Raw genomic sequence first — 22,649 nt, 5'->3', positions numbered from 1 at the left:
TAAAAAAAAAAAACTGCCTGATGGGTTCGTGTCTGTCCTTCTGCTCTCTCTTTTGTGTATAGTATAGCTCTTGGGGTAATTTCCATGTACATTTACCAAAAACAGTAGGGTAGGCTGTTTCTTCTGATACCATGAAATCCAAAAAGATAAGGCTAGAACACTGTACTTGAGTGCCTAACATTAAATAAACATGGCCTCTGGATAAATAGTTGGTACTTCAGAAAATGAGGCCACACACTTAAGTGCTAAGTGTGGATACACATGTCTCTTTCTATAGAGAGCCAGGCTTGAACATTTTAAGCCCAGTGCATAAATCCTCAGAAAATTAAGCTGGATGGTGAATCTGTGCTTCACTGTTACAGGAACAAGGGCAACTGAAAACCCTAACAGAGATTTGCTATGGGGCAAATAAGATATGTCTCTTCAGATGACCAGCTGGTCATCAACTAAGTTCCCATCGACTTGGGACTGCCATGGGGGAAGTAAAAATTTTCCAAGATTGCCTAAGCCCACCTTGGGTTTCAATTGAAGGATGTATAAAGATCTAAAACTGCACGATAAGTATTTTCTCAAAAGGTAGTTTTGGATCAAGCAAAACAATTTATTTTGATCAAATTAAAAATGGATCATTTCAATTTTGACCCTAGTATGTGCATAAAATAGAATATAATAACAATATTTTTAAGCTATTCGGAAATCAGGATATTATGTCGAAAACAACTTGTTCCTGCAGAGAATTTTTACTTTATTGAATCAGCAATTTCCAATGGAAAATATCCATCAAAAATTGTTTGACCAGAACTACATGGGATGCAACACCCAGCAGGAAACTGAAGCCCCGATGCACAAAAGCACGAGAAGTGAAGACTGTTGTATATTCCACTGTGGTACTGAGTGGACACACTCTAAACTATAGTCATGATGAAGCAATACACTAACAAGGACTTTCACCCTACTGTTGTGGTTGAATGCAATTAGGAGCAGTCCAGATACACTAAGATGTTCTTACTTCTGCTTCTGAAAACCAAGCACAAAGTTAATGTTTGGAATGAAGCTATAAATTAAAAGTTATAGTAGTTGTATAGGTTTGAAATTAATTATTGCAAAACTTCATCAAAATATAACCCAAAGTACTTTTTAATTCGATTCTAATGTTTTCTTTTTTAAGGTGACAGCTGGAGTCCCATCTGTCCTTATTTCTCACAACACAATCCATTTTTTATTATAATACTTCCAGTATGGTTATTACTATTGTTGGTTGTAAACGAGAGTAAAGTTTCAGCCTGGAAAATTTAATTGGCCTTCAAATAAAGCTGAATCAACTCGCAATATATTGTTGCTCAACATATTGAAAGTTATGTGGCACTGAAAGCAACAACAAATAGCCAGAGAAAAATATATTGTTGCCTGGTATTTGAGTATATCCCTTAAAAAGAGCTGCTTCAAATGCATAAAGCATTAAAAATAGAAATAAATTGTATTGAAATTCACTATTGATTTTCTTTAAGGTAACAATCCAGATTCACTGCTTATGACATTATTTTACACAAGGAACCACTGTATTCAGATCATTAGAAGGACAAAATATTGAACACAAAAATATTGAACACGTTACTTGTTCTCACAGTATGCCCCAGCCCTGCACACTAGCACTGAAAGCAATTCCCCCCACCATAGCCAGGGTAGTAAGGTTATTTACAACCCCTGCTTCATCTGAGAGTAGGGATTTGCAGCAACTGGCCGTAAGGTTATTTACAACCCCTGCTTCATCTGAGAGTAGGGATTTGCAGCAACTGGCCAACCTCAGGAAATCATCAGTCCAAAGGACAGAAGGAGTTTTAATGCCCTGGAAGTTATTTCCTCTCTATGTTTAATCTACAAATACTGCATGGTTGTTTCTACAGCACCCTGAAGTACAGGGAGATAAAGCACGTCCATGAAAACATTGGCCTAGCTGGACAGACAAATTATATGCAACAGGAGTGTTGTTATTTATGTGAGAGCTCTTGGGCTGGGGTAGATAATGCTGATGACAGACTAAAGACACGAAGAGGCTGAAGTGATCTGGCCTAGTCGGGACATACAGGTAATGATATATGTAAAACCTATTTCAAGCATCACTTGCAAGCTGGAGTAGTCCTCAATATGAAACATGTACATATGTCAAATATCCCCATTTTGACTACAGTGAAACTCTGTTAAGCTTATGACTCAGGGTCTTTTTGCTGTTTTCATTATTGAACTCAGAAAGTAATTTTTCAAAGTACAGCTGTTCCATGTATTCATGTTCTCTAACTAGAGGAAGAAGGCTGCAGAAAATAAAAAAGAATGTTTGACTGTTTTCTCTATGCACCTCTGAAACGATCTCCAACACTAAGGAGGTGGGGCAAATCAGAAAGTAAAGCTACAGGTAACAGAACTCCCACTAAGGAAGTTCCACTTGTGCTTCAGTGGGGCTGCATGCTTCCAGTGATACTGCAGCTGGTGCTTAGGGAAGAGGGGGGAAGTGTCAGCCCCTCTGTGGTGTAATTGGAGATCAAGATCAATCCAGCTCCCCATGATCCAGCTTGGCCGGTTATTTATTGCCCACGTCAGTAGCAAATGGGTCCATGGTTAAATGTTGTTCGCATAACCTTTATTTCACATAATATTTGCAAGGGACTGGCTGCAGAGTTGAGCACTGGAGCTTAACCTGTGGACTGTGCTTTAAGAGGCCTGCAAATGGATGAGAACTGGAGCAGGTTGTTTTCTTCATCCCTTTGATGGCTTCATTTGATAGACCAGAAATGGGACTGTCCATTCCATACTAAACTGATGTCCATATAATTACATACCCAGATATGATTGTCTCCACCTACCAGCAACTATGATGGCATTAAACAAAAAATCCAACTTGGTGTTTTGTTCTATTTCTTTTCTTGCTCAATGCGACTTAGTTTGGGATTAAGTTTATATATTTACAGGCTTTATGTGTTCAAGGTTTTCTGGGATTTTTTTGTATTATTTTTATTTTTAGAAATTAGTCTATTTCCACTTAGGAAAAAAAAAAAGACATTCAGTGAACAGGCCAATCGGTCAAACCAGGCAGAAGAAAGGAAGGACTTTCCAACTGATGGAATTCTCTCATTTATAGCAGTTTCACATACATCTTACTGTTTTGATTTAAATGATTGGACACTGCTATAAAAGGAGCAGTGTTCAAAACCCAGGAGACCAGTGTTTCCAATCAGAAGAACTGGAACTGCAGTCCAGAGTGCAAACATTCATGATGATCTGTCTGCAGAGCAGCTACAGACCCAGACAGAATCTCAATGAACAGTCAAACAGAATCAGTATATTTAACAAATTTATGCTTTTTATGGGTGACTTTCTTGCACTGAGTTAAGAGGTTAAGGGACAGATTCAGGCTGGTGTAAAGTCTTGTAGTACAGTGCTTTCAGCAAATAGTTGAGTTTCCGAGCAAATTATCCACTGTGAAGTACAGCCTGACTGCAGTCCTCACCACAAGGATTAATACGCTCTAGCCTGTAATTACTGAGGATTGCCTATTCAGTTTGGAAGTATTCTGCTGGAGAGGAAAACATTTAATCCTGCTTAGTTATCATGAGTGGGCACATGGAGCAATCTGGCAGAAAGTGTTTTGCCTTTCTGGGCAACTGCTTGGTTTTCATACAGAAGGTCCAGATATGAAATACATGTGGGTTTAGCTTCAGCAGGGACTGCCCCTCTCTGTGAAGGGTGCTGGTGATTCCAGAATCCAAAACATACTGTCCTTCTCTTTCCTGGGGTCAATAGCTAGGTCATTTGAGCAAGCAGAAATATTTTGCATGACACCAAATGAGGAGGAAATGGATCTCAAGAACGTAACACAGGAGCCCTTCTGTGCCAGACTTGAAAGTCCGCATAGCCCAGTATCCTTTCTGTGACAGTGACTAGTAGCTAAGAAAGGATACAAGAAATAAGGCTTGTACAGAGTAACGTGGCTTTGGTCTGACCCTCCTGAGCCAAGACTTCTTAATAGCATAGAATAGAATTTCAGTTATTTCAAAGAAAGTCTTACTTCTATTATTCAGAATAAAAATTTAATTCCGAAATTCAGATCTTAAACCTGTACATTTGTAGATGACTGATTTCTTTCTACCTCGTAAAATACCTCAGGGGAGAAGGGAGAACAGGCTAGCTATACTTTTTTGTTGTCATCTAATTAAGTTGTGTAAACATTGATTTTTGCCCCCCTTTTCACTATTGTTCTGTGTCATTATTAACTGCCAGCTTTGGACATGGGACTTTTCAACAGCAGATTCCTTATAGCACTCAGAGACTTAACTGCTCACACAACTGGTCTTGAATTCAAATTAGAGATGTATTTTTTTCTGGTTTGGGGATTTGATCAGAATTCAGATCAGCACCAGAAGATAATAAAGTCCCTGGATACTTCCACATGGATGTCTCAGGGGAGCACACAACCTGGGTGATTAGAGAGACAGACCACTGGAAACCTCCCTGGGTGAACCTTAGGGTCAAAAGGCAGAAAAGCAGCCTACCAGCTAACCTGGGATGAGCACTGGGAACAACCATCACCTTCCTGAGAAAGGCTCCTTAAATCTAACCCTGTGAATCTTCTCCCATGGCAATTAAAACACCAGGAAGAGACAGAGGGATTCCTCCTTTACGATGTTACTCAGCACAGATTATTTCTTCTGTTGCCAATTGAGCTGGCAGGTACGATTGTTAACTGAACCAGGAACTTAATAAACTCAGAAACTATGTAAAAAGCAGAATTTTGCCTTTTGCTTTTTGTTAGAACGGTTTGTTTCTCTCTGCCTCTTCTCTCTTTTCAGGGCCTTTCTCCTACTTTCTTTAACAGTGATTATTTACAGACTGTGCAGCAATGACCACTCGTAGTGACACATTCAGGCTCTTTTATGCTGGTTTTGATTATAAAAACCAAAAAATTTTCACCTCAAAAACCTACATCTTGGCTTTCAATCTTTGTTCTGCCAAACCTTTGGAGGTCCAGGGACTATTTCTAAGGGTCCAGGAAAGGCCCGAAGAAAAGGCAGCCTACCACAGATTCACAGAATGGTTTAGGTTGGAAGGGGTCTTAGAGATCATCTAGTCCAACCCCCCTGCAGTGAGCAGGGACATCTTCAGCTAGAACAGGTTGCTCAGAGCCCCTCTGACCTAACCTTGAATGTTTCTAGGGATGGGGCATCTACCACCTCTCTGGGCAACCTGTGCCAGTGTTTCACCACCCTTATAGTAAAAAATTTTTTCCATCAGCTCACACAGAGTCCTTGAACCGGGTCCTCACTTTTCCCAGTAAATTGTTTAGGTTGTCCACAAAGCAAAAAAGTTGAAATTATAGGTTTACTCTACAGCCACGTGATAGGGCTTCAAGGATTTAAGAAGAAAGCAAAATGACATAAGGTTCTCCTTCACTGCCTCATAGAGAAACAGTTACACACACTAGATCATAAAGAAATCACCACTGTCACACGGGTGAGATCAATGCCCAGGCTCATGGAGAGGAGCTTCCTCCTGTTCACCAGCCAGCCAGACTCTGAAGAAGCCAGCACCACTGGTTTTTGAGACCTGCTCCCTATTGAGAAGATAACCACATGAGGAGGTCCTGCCACCAGTGTTTTCACCCAGCCTCTGCCATGCCAGAGAGCAGAGGTCTGCCACAGCCCTAACATATCATCGACCTAATTGTGTCTATCACACTATGAGTATCAGTGCAGTAAGGTGTTCTTTTTTCCCCTTCAGTTTTTCCTCCCATGGTTCCTCTATTTCTTTCTTCCTGTTAGTTCATCCATGATATTCTCCCTCCCTCTTGCTGGCAGGTGCTTCATCTCCTGCATTTTCATAGGCAGTTCAAATAGGTCTTAGTATTAAAACAAATTATTTTTAAGAGCAAGCCTTCAATTCTTTATCAAAAATGCAAATTAGAAAAGATTTTAAAGCTGCTCAATAAACTAATGGTGCAACAAAATTCGGCATGTTTCAGACAAAACTTGAAATTGCTGAACTGAATTATTGCATTCAAATATTATGATTCAGAATATTTCTCTAAGGTATGAACAGTATACAGATCTTCAGAAAAAAAAAAGAGAGGAATGGGGAAAAAGGAAATAAGAGTTATTTTCTCTTTTTCGTATAACATGCTATACTGACTTTTACTAACTTGCCACATTTCTGTGACTGAATACTGTGGAGATCTTGATTGCTTCACTAAGGTGTAATGATTTTCATTGCCATCTTCTGTCTGTTATATGCAAAATTTGCAACGTATTGAGATGATAAAACAGAGATAGGCCTTGGCTTTGAGTTTATGAGCTGTAAAAAATCTTGGCAAATCATCCGTCAGTGCTTAGGACATGTTTTCTTGGTGTGTTGTTTTTTCTTTAAACTCTTTGTTATCCTCTCCCTCAAAAGTCAAACAAAGAAACAAGAATTAGACAGAATTAAAACTTGGAGGCAAACAGGGTTCCAATTTATTACAATACCCAGGCTATACTGTTCAAGAATAATTTAAAAATCCCAGGCAATGATTACTAATATTGTAGAAACCTTTTAAACAAAACATTTGCAAACTTGTCATTGACTGATTCTCCTTCCAAATGCAGAGCAGAACATTCAAATACGATTGTTGCTATCAGTTTCCTTGCACTTAAAAAAAATACACAAAAAACTCACCAGGCTGTTTCTAATTGCCAGTGGGATGAATTAGTCATTTGCAGTAGAAAAAGGAATAAAGAAGTCTTTAAATTACTAAATAAATGAATGCCATCATATAACTTGCTAGATAGAATGAGAGAATTTAAGAACATCCAATAGCTTAGAGATTTATATTTCACATTCACTATGGAGAAATAACAACACCTCTGTATTTAATTTTGCAGCTACAATACCCACAGTAAATCTGATTCTGTTTTCCTTTGCAATACAAAGAAAAAGGAAGGAATGTTCTTGTGACGTGGCATTTCTGGAGTCATAGATGTGCTACGTGCCTGCACAAGTGGTATGGCATTTGACCAGGAATTCTGCTTCTCACTTGGTGGCAAAACTTTTCTTGGAGACTGGAAGTAGTATACGATGACCTCAGAGTGTAAAGGACAACCTGTAAATCCCTTTGCATTATATTCAGAAGACTTATTTTTGTGATGTCAGTGGGATTTCCATAATGCTTTTATGCAATTGTATTTTCCTGTAGCTATATTTTCGTGTGCTTGCTCTACAAGTGGATGAAGCTCACCTGAGCTTTTCTATAAAGGCTGGCTTCAGAGATAATTCTAAGCCATATCAGGAAATGAAGCTGTTTCCATTCCCAGCTACACACATCTCACATAAACAAGTTCCAAATTCTAACATTGAAACAAACCATAAATCTCTGTAGCTTAAAAAATTACCTTAGCCCTTCGCTGTAGAATTAACCTGCCCATTACTTTGGGCTTTGCCGACTTTGTGGTTGATAAAGATGGGATTTAAAACACCTTTAGGGATTGTGGAAACCTCTGTTTTGTTCTTAAGCTGTGAAAGAGGAGAAAAGGCTCCACTGCTCTAGAAAACACTGTCTATCTGGGAGTCACTGATAGAAATGTAAGGGAAAGGAGCATCTTTAAAACAGAACCCCTAATTCTAGCTCAAAGCACCTCATTTTCAACTGTGGCTCCAGCCCCCAGGAAGTTGATCCTAAGGCTGTGCTTTCCCCTTCTAGCTCTTCCAAAAATGCACTTCTCACTTCAGTGAAAAGCAGCCTGAGAAGCTATCCCAGCACAGATTTTTCTAAAGAATGTTCATATTGCCTGAGAGTTTTTTCCAGTGCTTACTGCTGAAAAAGAAGGCACGCTGAATAAAACCACTATAACATATTGGGCCATATTGGAAGCAGCTGTGAAATACCTTTTTAAACAGGTGTTCATGAATTGTCATAGAATACCAATAAAGATATTTGGAAGTAATTGCCTAGATCAGACTTCATCTTGTGTTCCTTTCAATATTCCCGTATTTATTTGTAATTGGCAGAGAGGTTCTTCATGCTTTCTGTATTCTGCCATGAAGACAGGAAACCTCATTCAGCCCTGTTTGGAGACTCAATTACCTGACATGACATGAATGGTCATCCATGGAGTGTAATTGAATGCATTCTGTTTCTTATATTTTTCTCTAGAAGCAGCTGTTGCTGTAGAAAGAAATGCAATGTCATTACTTCTGTACAGATTACTTTGGAGGCAGACAACGCAGCAGAGTGAAGAACAGTTCTGAGGTCTGTAGGAGATATATTTTGAAAGCAACTAAACTTCTACATTCTATATATTCGAATTTAATCCCCCCAAGAAATTACCTGGATCCAATTTTTCAAGGTGTTTAACACTTAAAGCTCAGAAAGGAGTTCTTAGTGTAATTTGTTTGACTCCAATATACAAATTCCATGTCCTACAGGTTTACAGTGATACTTAAAAATACCTACTTGCTCTTGAAAACGCACAGATTGCCTGTCTGCAGCTCCAGATCTCTACACACACTGGAGAATTTGTCCCTCGTGTATCAGTATTCAGTAGCCATGGAAAGAGCTGATAGCCTGTATAACATTTCCCTAACCAGACGTTTACATGAAAGATCCTGCCATCCAAAAAGGCACTAACCGGCAAGCCACTAGGCAGTTCCAGCAGTAGGACCAATGGCTGGATGGGATCAGAGACAGTTAAAACCCTAGGGATGAATTATCCTTCTGGCCTTTCTGTACTGAGCTTCACAGATCACAGCATTTCTGCAATGAGAATTACTGAAGGTGAAAAAAATGCTCAAAAATTATTTGTCTAATTTCACATTTCTCTGGAAAAATAAAATGTTTTCTGATATCTTGAAATACCTTACAATAAAGAAACATTTCGGAGAAAAATAAAAGGTGCTCAAAGCCAAGCTTCAGCTTTACTCAGTCATAGAAAGAATAGGAGGTTTAATAATGCCAGAATTTTTCTAGTCTCATTTCCACTGCTTCATGTTGGTATGATGCCTGCACTCAATAAATAATAAATTATGTTACTGCTGCTTGTGAGTGACCTGGCTTCTCTGTCCTGCAGCAAGATCATCTTCACCATTGTCTGCTTAGAGGGAAAGGAAACAGAGATTGAAGACCCCTTCAAGCTACTCTAGAGGACTGACTCATCAGCAATGTGGGTCTGCCAGAATTTGGATTCTGACAGGCGGCTCTGTATCACTCTTCTGCCATTGCAAGTAGGTGCCTCTTGGTTGTTGTAGGATTCACTGAACAGCATCTACCCTGGCTAATCTTCTGTGCCTGTTGCTGGCATCAGCAACATGCCTGGTCCCAAAGTGTAAGTGCCAAGTACAGCTGGAGAAGAAGAGGCAGTGAGGAGGAGCTGCTGCATCGCGCTGTTCTCCACATAGCTCTCTAACATATCAGAGTTTGTAACTCTTAGGAGCAGGAGCTGAAGGGATGGTATAGAGCGCACAGGTGTTTCCCTTCAACTGGAGTGAGCAGGTGAATAGGGAAATAACAATGCAGATGAAGGAGGTTTCGTTAACAATCTCCCAAGCAGTTGCTCTAGACAAGAAAGCAAGCAACAACTTGACAAGACACTTAACTTGTTCCAGCTTCTGTGATCAAAGGTTGATATTCAGCACCTTGGGACTTAATTCCAGTAAATTTGAGATATGGTCTATATAGTGAAAAAAAAAAAAAAAGAAGAAAAAAAAAAAAGACTAGGACAGATTCCTGCCTCTAATGCAAGAAAGCCTCAGTACCACAGCCACTACAAGAAAATCTGTTTTCCAACAATAAATTATGCAGTGCTCTCAGCTGATTGCACATAGTTGCAGCCAGCATTGGTGTGATTTGAGGGAAGCAAAAACAGTATTGTACTTTGCAACGATCTAATTCCAAGAATTAACTATGAAATAAGGAAATGTGGAGAGAGGAAGGGGAAATGGAGAAGGGGGAAGGGACAAGATCTTTGACTTTGTATCTTTGCTTTTGCATCTTTGACCTTATCCTCCAGTCTTAAGTGAATCAGCTGTACAAATCTACCTGGCCCAGCCTTGGTAACCTTGCTACCTTAAAGCTGTTTACTTTGGAGGTGGTGTGTCACTGCCCACTGCTTCATTCTGCACCCAGTTTGGCCCACACATCTTTTTGATTCACCTGCATGCAAACAGCTTGAACAATCCAAGCAGCTGAATTCAGAAACAAATAATATTAATAAAAAGTAGATATCTCCCTTTCTCTCCAAGTCCTTAGTACTCTGCTTTCAACAGAGGAACACTACCATTGGGCTGTGTTTTATAGCCCTAATGGACTTCCCCCCCAAGTTTGCTCTATCCCATTTGGAATGTATTTCAGCCACAAATTCCACAGCTGGATTAGGTACCATTTAAAAAACACTCAATTTTTGTTTGGTTGGTCTTTTCTTGCTTGTTTGCTGCCTGAGCAACATTATTGCCTGCTTACTAGATCTTACATTATGCATTAAGACTTCTAGGGAGGTCCACTGAGATGAAAGTTACACAAAGAGCAAAGGATAGAGCCCTCTTTCTGTTGCCAGTGATTTCTTCCCATCTAATAATGACCTTTTCACTTAGACTGGGGAATTGAGAGGTTGTAAAAAGTTGCAGTGATGGAAAAATACCAGGAATGTAAGTTTCAATTTATGGATTAAAATTAAGAACAAAGTAAAACATTACCAAAAGTGCAAATGCTGATTTACAAACCCAGTCCTCGTAATGGTACTGGGAATCACTGTCTAACCTTTTTTTGCTCTTTTTACAATCTCCACATTAAGCAGAATTTCTACAGCCCTAATTTCTGTAATTGTTTTCACTTAGTCCAGGAAAAGAAGACAGGTAAGAACAGAATCTATGAGAAAGGAATAACCTTTAAACATCTGTTATCAGTAGCAGGTATACGCTGACTCATGAAATTATTAAAAGATATAGATGATACAGTTCTGAAAATAGTACTGTATTTATGAACAGCTCTGGGAGTTTATGGTGTGATTAAATCTAGTGATTAAAGTTTCTAATGCAAAACCTGCTGTTATGAATGGCTGAGCTATGCATATATTCTAAAGCTCAGCTACTGGTTTTTCCCATGACATTTGACACATGAGATTTCCATTTTAAATGTGCTATTCGTTATTTAAAGGCAAAGCAGGGGGGTTATCTATTATTACTGGATTTGGCAGTTTGTCACAGTTTTAAGATAAATAAGGAAAAAATACATAAACCAAAACTAAATGAGAATGAAACAGTCGAGCAGCACTTAAAGTCTGTGAGTTGTCAAATCTGCCCCCACCATTATCAGTGTTTGCAAGTATCTAAAGGATTTGAACAAAAAGAAGCATGAGAAATTGATTAAAGAGGGCATCTGAAGAAATGGAAGGATATTAAGCAAACAAGATGTCTGAAAGAAAATCAGGAAAATATTCCTGATGATTAAATTTTCCCGACTAAAGAATAATTTCACAGAGGAACGTCTGTAACCTCTTTTGTTCCAATGATTTTAAAGTTAACTTGAATGAAGTACAGCCAGTTTTATATAAGGACATAATTAGTCTTTTACACTGTATTTCTATTATTCTGTATTATCATGTCCATTATCCTATGCTCCACAATTACTGCCTATAGCCAGACAGAAGTCAACCTAGCAAAAGGGAAAGAATCCAGATGCAAGAATAAGCAATTAGCTCTTTCCTTAATGTTTTGTCTCCTCTACAGTGTATTTATTTTTGTTTAGGGACCAAAGATCAGTGGCTGGATTTCTCCATCTTTCACAAGCTAAGAACTGTGTATTCAGTTAGAAGCTGAGAAACTCCCAAGAGGATGATGGGAACATGCTTCAACTCAGTTTAAACAGTGTGTCCCCAGGCAGCATGTCCTTCTGCTCATGGTGGGACACAGCAGACCACAGGTCAGGTCCCTGCCCTCCTAATCCCTAACCCCTGACTGTGTCTGGATTAGCATGCACCTGGGATCCCATTGGGAACACAACTGTGGGTCCTGCTGTGAAAATACTCTGGCTTGAAGTAGAGGAGGATCTGGGATGGCTTCTTGGTCATAGAAATCTTGCTGCCTTCATGGTCCAGCAGATCTACTACCCCAAAACACTGGAGAGATATACACCACCCCTGGCCACAGCATCTTCTTCTCTGCCTTTGAGGTAAATGCAAAGTGTGGTGCTGCTCTCAGCACCCAAAGCTTGCCACAGGGCATATCCACAGGCCTGCGGATAGCCACAGCGCACAGGAGGGGGCTGCTGGAGCCCCTTAACAAGACTACATAGGGGCCCACACCTGGGAGAGCCCTGCTGCCAGGATTTCCCAGGGGTGTCTGTGCAGGGGACAGTGTGATGGGGCTCTTCTGGGAGTGTGTGGAGGAGGTCCAGGGTCTGGCCCAGAGTGGGAAGAGGCAGGATGGAGAAACAGTCCTGGACTACCTGTAGGAGAGTTTGAAAAAGTACGGGCCCACAGGGGCTGGGGGCAGACCGCACAGAGGTCTCCTGTAGAAGGGGTTGTGGCTGCCCTGGTGACTACATTGTCTCAGGTAGCACAGATCTACCTCTGCATCCAGTCAGAGGATAGCAGAGCAAAAGGAGCTACACAGATAACATTACATTTTGTCCCAAGTTCCCAGCATCCCATGGCTGTACTTGAAGGGGGAGATAACTTGCTCTACTCTTCCTCAGACAGGCAAGATACTTGCAGGGAAGCATCGTTTGCATGATGTCTCCTCAAAGGCAAACCAACTCTTTCCCTCCTCCCTGCCTTCATCTGCATGCAGTAGCTCTCCTTACTCAATCCTGCATCAAAACCTGCAGGCACTTGAGGAACTGCATGGGGCACTTGAGCCAACACCAGGACTTGGTCTCTCTTGGATGCCTACCACTAGATGGCCTTAATCATAACCTAGAGCTGCTATTTCCAGGAGGTCTAACAGCATGAGAAGACAAGAGTAGTTGCACTGAGACCAACATGTTTATCCTAGTAGCCTGTCTTGGATGTAATTACTGATAAGCGTGTACAAAGGTATTTTCCCAGAATAATTTTTCAGTGTGTCCAGTGGTCTTTCCAGAGGGTTATTTTCTCAGCCAGAGAAGACTTTATATATTTAATAAGCTTCAATAGCCTTTTCTACCTAGAATTTGCCTAAGCCCTTTCTGATTACATGTAAACCCATATCCATATTTTCACCCCACACCCAATGCCAAGGAGTTCAAACAGATCATTTTAAGAAAATCAGTACATCTCCTTTTATACCCAGTGAGTTTGATCAACCTATGTCAAATGTGTCATTTCTAGATATCATCTCTGACTGTCTGTATATAAGTCATACTTAGGTTTTGCGGCAGTAATATATACATCTTTTAGGAAATGGACCGAACCCATCACATCAACTCACTTTAACCAGATCACAAAGTTATTAATATATGTTAGTCATTTGTAATCCCTATTTACCTGGGTATTAAGGGTCATAGTTAGCCCTGGGACTTAGGTATAGAAGATCCCACAAGCCATCACTCATCCTCAGAGCTATGCATTCCCTCATGTTGCTGTGTACAACAAATAAGAGCAGACTCCAGATGGAAATAAAAATAATATATTGAACCACTTTACACGTTCAAAAATTTCTCTTATTTTGGCTGCTCATATGCTTATTGTGAAGTAGCATGCAAAATTGTTCAGGTATTTGCATTTACCTTTGGTGACCTACCTGAGGATTAGTGGGAATAAAAGGAAACCTCAGTGGAGATGAGTTCATCACATACTGTTAAAAACAGTGAAGTACTTAGGGAAGCTTTGATGATGCTGTCTGGCAGAGCCACCCAGATTTGCAGGTGTACATGCTCATCTCCATACCAGAGAGCTTTTGGGTTCCTCTTTGGAGCACAGAAGTCATTTCTATACTGTACCTCAGAAAACAGCAGAGCGGGACCACACAAACCACATACCTTTGCATATATCCAGTACAGACCCAGGCAGACACACTGCCTCTTGGCACTTCTGTGGCTCATGCCAAGACTGCCGCAGCCTACTCACCATAAAGGTGGCTGCAGGACCCTTCCCCTCATTTTTTCCCCCTGGACTCTGCCCCATCATACTGCCTCCTGCATCAAAACAAAGATCCGACACCAAAGGACCACCTTATAGCCACCCTGATACTCAGAAAGTGGGCTAAGCAGATCAGAGGTGGGGACAGAGACCAGACATGCCTTCCTCTACTCCTGCTCCATATTTTGCACCAAAGGAAGTGAGAGTTTCCTCCTTACCTAGCTGCTTCATTCAGTCTACTCTGAGAGTAGACCCAGGCACAGTTTTGGTTCTGTCTAATCCTCCTCCTGTTCATTATGAGCTTTCAGTGAGAAACACCAATACCGCCTGCCAGCACCACAAATACATCCCCTCACACCCAGCACGATCAGCAGCGCCTATGAGCTTTCAGGGCAACAACACACACCCCATCATAACCTGCCCTACCTGTTCGGAGCCATAAAGAGAGTACAAACACTCTACACAGGAGTGAGGGGGATTTGCCTTTCTGTGCTGTGGCTACATATTTACCCAACACTTTACATACACAAACAGTCAGCCCACAAGCACAGATGGTGCATGATTCACTAAGGGCTCTGATCACTGACTGCCACTAGCTTTGGATTGGACCCTGGGAAATTGGGCTCTGGGAAATTACCGTAGGCGGTTGTGTAATTCAGTAATGATTTTGCAGCCAAAGGCTCCAGCTGCCCTTCCTTGAATGGCAGCTTGGAACAAGGAGACTGGCACAGGCTGGTAGGATTATATATGTCTCCTTACCTCTGGCAACACCAAGAGTGGAGGAAAAAAATTCACGACGTGAAGGGCTACACACTGGAGCAGCAACGTGGACTGCTGCAGTCCTCCCTCAGTCCTCCTGGTGCCTGTGGTCCTGCTGACACCTGGTACATCCCACTGGATCCAGGGCCAGTCTGGCAGAAGCAGCCAGGTCAGCAGCTGGGTTGCCAGCCCTTCTGCATCTGGAAATGCTCAATGCAATGAATTCCTGGACAGCTGCAGCTTAATGATTTACCTGTACTGTAGGCTGAGATTTGTGCCTTGGCATGTGGATGCTTTTCCCTGTTATTACTAACAACCCTAGGAGAAGGTCGCTTTCTTTAAGTACCTATAAAATACTGCAAATTGCAAGTCAGCCTTTCAAATGGGATGACCAGACTATCACAGATAAAATTTTATGATTATGCTGTCATGGCCATCCAGTGACATATATTTAAAGATGCCTGTGGGTGGGATGTTGTTCTGCCACTGACTTTTGAGAACAAACTCTAGGCAGCATACTCCAAGGGTAAACACATTCTTCAACTGTGTGCTTCCTGGACAGTGAAAAGCTCTCCATGGAAAAAGGAAGAGCATTGATTTAGGGATGACCAGACATCTCCCTTCGTACAGGTTGGCACAGTCCTTCAGGCTTCTTTATTTTTTCATAAAACCAAAATAATTTCATGCACAAACAAAACAGCCGGGTACTGCCGTGGACGTCACTGACCTAAGAGCAACCAGCATATGGACAGGACTGGGGGATACATTCTGCTATATTAGTGTGTCAGCTTGGTGCTGCAAAAAAAAAACTTCCCTGAATTGTTTTGTTTGTAAATAATTACAAATATTTTGCGCAGATGGTGTTTATGTGGCTGCCTAAAACAGTGTATTACCATAGTTCCAGATTTAAAAACAATTGTGACAAATACTAGCAATTTCAAGATAGCTATCTCTAGATACTAAATCAGAGCCAAACTCCATGAAGTATTAATTTAAATAAATTTGTATGGGACTTCTTTCAATAGGATTTTAAGGTAGTCAGCAGTTTACAAGATCGCCCCTTTTCAGTTGTACTTCCATAAGGTTAAAACTATTTGCTACCAAAGTCAGTGGTTCTCATTCCATGGACAGCGGTGGGATCAGAGTTGTGCCTGCAGTGTTACATAAGTAGTTACACTACACAATCCACAGTGCTATTTACTTTTTAGTTAAAATCTCTACAACAACCTGGAAGGCAAAAAAACTTGTTATTTCCAAACTGTGAGCAGAAGGAGAAATATTTACAGAACAAATTTTCTTAAGTGTTGATTTATAGACTGTAGGAATACTGACTCCATTTTAGCATAAGCTTTTTATATGTGTATTGCCATTAAGAAAACCCAAACAGTTTTTCATCTCATTTGACTGACTTAGCACATCCCAAAAATAATGAACACAATTATGTCTACATGCACAAAATAAACAGTGTATGGAGAATATCTATGTGATGTGAAACTCAACGTTTATTAAAGGAAACATTTGATTATCTTTGTAAAAAACTTAAGAAAACAAAAGTTATTCCATGCTATAAAAAGTCCATGTAATAAAAATCATCGAAGTGCAAGACAACAGATTTATTCCAATGTAGTTTCAAGTTTTGAAGCAGTCAGTAAAAATATAAATTTCACATGTAGATTAATGAACTTTACAAACATGTATTCGCAGTGCTTATTAAACAATCAAAGTACAGACCATTAGTGGCAAAGCAACTGCTGATTTTCAGCTGATTATGGGATAGGAGCAGAACAGAGTTTTGTATTTGTTACATGCAAAACCTCTGATGTTTTAAGCAGGCAGTTTTAGCAGTCTTATGGCACAGATCGCAGATTACTGGGTTGGAAGTGACTTCAGGAGGTAATACGGGTCATTCTCCTGTTCCAAGCAAATGAATGCTAACTATAGATTACAACAGACATGGTTTTTCAAGAATTTGACTCAAAAAAGAGGAGTAATAGTAGCTGATGAAGGAGAACAGTCCACTCAAAGCCAAGTTTCTGTAGCACCCTGTCATGAACCAAGCACTTCTAGATTATCCAGGAGGAAACATACTTTCTTGTAAAGACTAACAGCCAGCTCAGTGACCTGACTCATGCTTTGCCCAGCCACATGGCATTTAGAGACACACGACACAAATTGCCCCCTCATAGATGTGTGTTGCTCTTCCTGATTAGCAGCTGCTTTACTACTACTTTTGTGGACCCTGTTCACAAAGCAGCTGCTGCTGAGGCCATATTGCTTGCAGCCAAACCATCAAACATTTAATCCCCAACAAAGAGCTGTAGGAACAGAGACAGATATGTCCATTAAAAGGAAATAACAGAAGTATCTTGTACGCATTTGTGTAAAAGCATATGCAACCCCCATGATTTAGGTTTCCATTTTGTGGGCTTCATTCCTTTTGTTTGTTTTCTGCCTCCACTGAAGTCTTCTGAGAACCAGAAAACGTCATGTAGGTAACAATGTCTTGTATGCAATGCACTATACGTAACATGAGCATTTTCTCTCCACGAAATGAGCCAACAGCCACAGACTGAAATAAGCTGAGCTCCTTCTGGGTCATTACCACTCTGCATCCCAGAAGCTTTGCCACCTGAAACAAAAAGCCAATGAACATCATTGTCCAGAAAGGGGAAAGGATTTTCTCCAAGCCACTGAACCACTTCCCTGCCATACCTGGGCCTATTGCAGGCTAAGAGCAACACTCCAGGGACAACCTTCACTTGCACTCAGCTACTTTGCAAAATGAACTGGACTATTTAAATTCAACTAGCTGTGGTTATCCAGAGTTCAGTAAAGTACAAGGAACTGATAAAACCTCAGAAAAATATGCAATTATAATCTAGAATTAAACAGTGAACTGTAGACACAGAAATAAGAAAGGAGCAATTGAGATATTTATTCACTTTAAGGAGATATTCTGAAGACAGCAGCTGTTCATCTAAAGACATTAAGGCCAAAATCTCTTTTAATCCCTAAAGAGGTTAAATAAGGAGCTTGGATGTCTGAATATCAATTGAGCAATTTGCATGTAATCACCTGTGAAGTCACTGGTACTGCTAGGTCAGTCTGGTGGGGACCCCACCATTTGAAAAGGTTATTAAATGCTGTTTGGGGAGGGACAGGGCTTTCTGACCCAAGAGGTCCTGTGCACCACTCTTTCATGAGGCTTGGTTATGTTTTCTATTATATTTATTCTCCTCCTATGCTATATCTTTTCTTTAAGAGAAACAATGCACTTCAAGATGGAGACGCTGAGTGCCAGAAAGCTTCTTCAGGAAGATACGGCATCCATTTGATGCCTACGCTAATTGCTACTCCTGGGCACCCTTTTCAGGTCTATAAAAGAAGTGAACTGATCCCAAGACAATACTGAGCATTTCACAGTCTCATTTGGTAATGAGGCAATAACAGAGAACAGCTGCTGTTTTAAAATAGAAATTTGTAGCTTTGTAGGGTCAGTGGTATTTTATGGGACTTTTCATGCCTAGAACAATTTAATGACAGCTACAGTATTGCCATATTTATTCCCTACCATTTCTAAGTTTATTATCAATTACTTCATCTTTTCATGCCAGCAGTGTTTGTCATGTACATGAAAGAAAAGGCAGCCAGGACCCTTGATATGCATTTAGAGGCTGAGGACGGTTCTTTTATAACTATGTGAATGGAGTTATCCAGCTTAATAGAGTAAATGTATCTCCAGTACTCTGATATGCAACCGTGATCTACAGCCACACTTCTGGATGGCAGTGTAACATACTGCAGCCATCATCCTGATGATTTCTATTAATAAAAGTAAAAACAGACTTTGAGGGCAAAGGGAGAATGAACACACAAAGCAATTACCTTTTTGATACATGGGCCTGATTCTCAGTGAATTACCTTCACCGCTCCACAAGCTTTGCTATACTGCCAGATATATAAAGTGACCTCAGTGACAGCAAAGAGGTTTTAATTTCTGTTGAATTACTGTAATTTCTTGAGCTTACCTTGCAGACAGTGTTTTGAGGCAAACAAAAAGCACCTCTGCAAAAACATGTCTAGTTAAGTTGCGGTATGAGAAGCACAATTTGGAGGGCTTCCTCCATCCCTGTCTCCCTGCCTCTACATCAATCCCTACCATGTCTCAGCATGGGTACCCTGGCTCAATGTTTTTAAGAGATAAGGATACCAAGGCTGATTTTAGGGAAGAGAGGGAAAAAATATCCACGATGGTCTGAATCCCCTGACATGCTTCAGCTCTGATTCAAGTATGTGGCTAATCCTAGTGAAGTCTCTGGAAGTCACTGCATACGGGTAGCTGCAATACACTGATCATAGTGGTCCTGCATTAACAGGCCCTCTAAAAGCAATGCACGAGCTAAAACTTAGTGGGTTCAAGCCTCAGAATTTCAGGCCAATGTTCAAAGTAGTACCTGAGCAAATGCTTAGCATTAATCATGCATATTATTCATCTTTATCAATTAAATCAGCTGAAGCTGAACTTAAATTCAGATTTTGAAACAGACGTAAAATTAATGAAGAAGTGATGTAAGGAATATAAAAAGAATGTATTGATATTATTCGCCTGGTCATATGAAAAAATAAAATTAAAGGCTTGGGATCTTCTTGCTATTTCTCCCTGTTCAGGCTGTCTCCAAAATGCAGTTGCCTCAAGGGTGGATTACCCTGACATCATTTCCCAGCAGTATCACATGACAGTTGCTAGCAGAGAAAGCAAAAAAAAACTAAAGGAATTGCAAAATATTTGAGACTGGACTCAGAAGAAGCATTGACTTGCACAGACTGCTGATATCCAGCCATTCTAGAGCTGCTGACTGCAAATCCCCTAGTTAGCCACAGTCCCTTGTGTTGTTACAGACTCCCCTGCTGAGATTAGCAACTGTTACTTATCTTTGCTGAGTTAAATTGTACACTAGAAAGGGAACAGATCAGCTATGGTTAACTAATGAAGCCAGGATTTGCCCTAACTTAGCAGATAAAAATTAGATCAACATGATTTCACAAAAAAAATTATCTAATTTCCATGGATAATTGGCATTTGAGATGGCTTATTTGTTACAGCTTAGTGTAGTGTCAGCTGCATATGCTATGGCATTTTGGATTGCATCATCCCTGCACAGCAAATTGTATCCTGAGGCTGCCATAACTACCAGGAATAACCAGCTATTCACTACCTTGGATCCATCACTTCAGTGGAGAATGTAGGATATGTTCTGCTGGCATGAAAATGACACCATTACCTTCACTGCAGTTAAGGTTCAGAAGTCTGTCCTCTGAGAAATCCCTGCTTTAGTGTTCATGGTAATTTAGAATCACATCAGGCTACCATGGTCATTGTCGGCCTAGCTAAGTGGTTCATACATCATTTGCCCAAAGTGAAATGGCTTAAAATTGAAAAGAAAAAAAGTCCGTGGTTGCCAAAATGAGTTATTTGTATTGGCATGTAGCCTTGACATCAACAGTTATTAATAGGGGTAAGTGCCACTGATGGAAATTAGGCTTTTCCATGTCTCTGCCCTGGGATTGTAACAGACAACATTATCAGCAGGCCACCCGCTCCTGAAAGTGGGATTAATTCTCACTATAGAAAAGACTTTAAAGAGTCCTCCTTTAATTTGAATTCCCTTCACTGAAATTAAAGCCCACTGTTCCTTATTCTGTCTATAGAGAGCACATAAGAGACAACACTTTGTCTTCACCTCTACAACTTCATTTTCCATGCTTGAAGACTGCTGTCATATCACCTCCTTGCCTTTTCTTCTCTGCAATAAAGAATCACAATTCCTTCATCTGTTTCTCTTAGGCCACATAATTCGGAAGCCTTTTGCAATTTCTCCACATCTTCCTAAAAATATAGAGCCCCAAACTAAACACTACATGCATTCTGAATAGAAGGATTATTTCCAGGCATTCCTTTTTATGTCCCAATCTGATGCCTGGGTTGGTTTGTTTTTTTTGTAATAGACTAAAAATATTGTCTCATGATTGTCTTATAAAACATGGCAAACCCTAAGTCCCATTCTATGGAAATGGTACTTAACCTGTGTTTCCCCCATTCAGTTTTTATGCAGCAGATTAGTCCTTTCTGAATACAGAACCTCCATCTATTTTAAGAAATCTTCTCCAATTTATCCATATAATCCCAAATTCCATTCCCAATCTCTGTGCGCTTTCACATTCTCACATACCTTTGTCATCTGAGAATTTAATAAGCACATTCTCCACTTCATCCTCCTATTACCATTTTATATAGATCTAGAACCCAGGACCAGCACCCTCAGGGTCTCCAAAGATATTGGTTCCATCTTGACAGTAAACCATTGGCAGCTACAGTCTGAGTGCAATCTGCTGAGGCTTAGTCCTCTCTGTAGTGCTTTGTTTTTATATAACCTGAGGGCAAGGCCCCTGGGGAAGGGTTTGTGATATAAACTTCTCATTTTTGTGACTCTCTATGGCCATACAATCTTCTATTAGGAGGGTAACACTACACACAATCCAAAACAACAAAGCCTATTGAAAAGTTATATTTTCACATAGTTCGTGGCACTATTCTGGCCATTTCCTTGTTGGTCTTAGCCATAATGACTCTCACATTAATAGACTGACTTGAGCACAAGGCCTTCTATTTCGTAAATGAACATAAGTTCTACAGGACAGAGTTGTGACAAAGAATAGCTCATTGCTGAAATGCTCATTTTTTCAAACAACAATTAAATCAGTTGCATAGAGCAAATCAGCTATCAGCCTTGACATTCCTTCCTGTAAGCACCACTCACAGAACACTTAAATATATAGTTGAAATTATAACATCAACAATGTGTTTGATTCAGTATTATACCCAGAATAAAGACCACCTCTGTGGCAGAAAATGTATAACCTAAATGACAGATAGTAGACAGGATGCACTGAGAAATATCAAATGAGAATAAGATGGTTTTCTGCTCACATTGTTATCAAAAACCACCTCACACTCCCATTTGCCGCCTTCTTAGATACTGCCATGAACACAGGATGCTGCCCTAAATCCAGGTGTCACCATGGTGTCTATGTGTTTACTGTCCATAAAAATAGTTCCAGCTGTGTATGACTGAAATAACAGAAATGGGCTTTGGGGAGCAAACTTACACCAATATGGGTCATGCCTGGCAGGGGAACTGGAGCAAAAGTTAAAGGGAACAGAAATAATCTTTAGGCTGAGAGTGTGGCTTCCAGCCTATGCTGAGCAGAAATGTCCTTGATGCCCAAGATGGGCTTCTCATCAAACCAATGTGATCATTTTTATTGCTAACAGGTTAGTGTATTAAACAAAAAAACCCAGAAATAATTACATTTTTTTTTGGCCAAGATCTGATAAATTTCCCTTAGACTGCTGGGGTAATTTTCCACCCATTGCTTCTTTAAGAAATTTAAGAGTCATCTGACTGTAGCACTCCAGCTGGACCGCAAGCTTGTTTATGCTTTGTACATTTAAAATAAACTTGACAGGTGGAATAGTGGGTTACTTCCAACATACTCATGTCTCCCAAGCTGTGGCATACTCCTTACAGGTCAATGTCTAAGAAAATGATCCCACTCAAACATGGTATCACAACTTTGCCTTGAGTAAGCCCAAATTGTTTTTACTTCATTTCAAAAACCCTATGTGGGAAAATGGCATCTTTCCTGTTTCAAAAACCAAACAGGCAAAAAAGACTTTTATCAGATGCTTTTAAACTTGTTATTCACGGCCTCAAACTCTGCTGCATTGGAGCAGAGGCTTCTTTTCCATGCCAGGTGGCC

General features: G+C 40.3%; 1 protein-coding gene across 1 annotated transcript in view; it reads right to left on the bottom strand.

Annotated features, from left to right (window-relative positions):
• Positions 1–408: 408 nt before the first annotated feature.
• Positions 409–22,649, bottom strand: part of ATM (ATM serine/threonine kinase) — a 579,279-nt gene continuing 557,038 nt past the window's right edge. Inside the window, exon 64 of the mRNA XM_075082524.1 lies at positions 409–445. Within this exon, the coding sequence (XP_074938625.1) occupies positions 424–445 (22 nt within the window). The 3' untranslated portion in view covers positions 409–423. The remainder of the gene's footprint in view (positions 446–22,649) is intronic.

This window comes from Phalacrocorax aristotelis, chromosome 1 (genome assembly GCF_949628215.1).
Source record: "Phalacrocorax aristotelis chromosome 1, bGulAri2.1, whole genome shotgun sequence".
Lineage (NCBI taxonomy): Eukaryota > Metazoa > Chordata > Aves > Suliformes > Phalacrocoracidae > Phalacrocorax > Phalacrocorax aristotelis.
The sequence above is the reverse complement of the archived record's forward strand: the minus strand, read 5'-3'. Positions and strand labels throughout refer to the sequence as shown.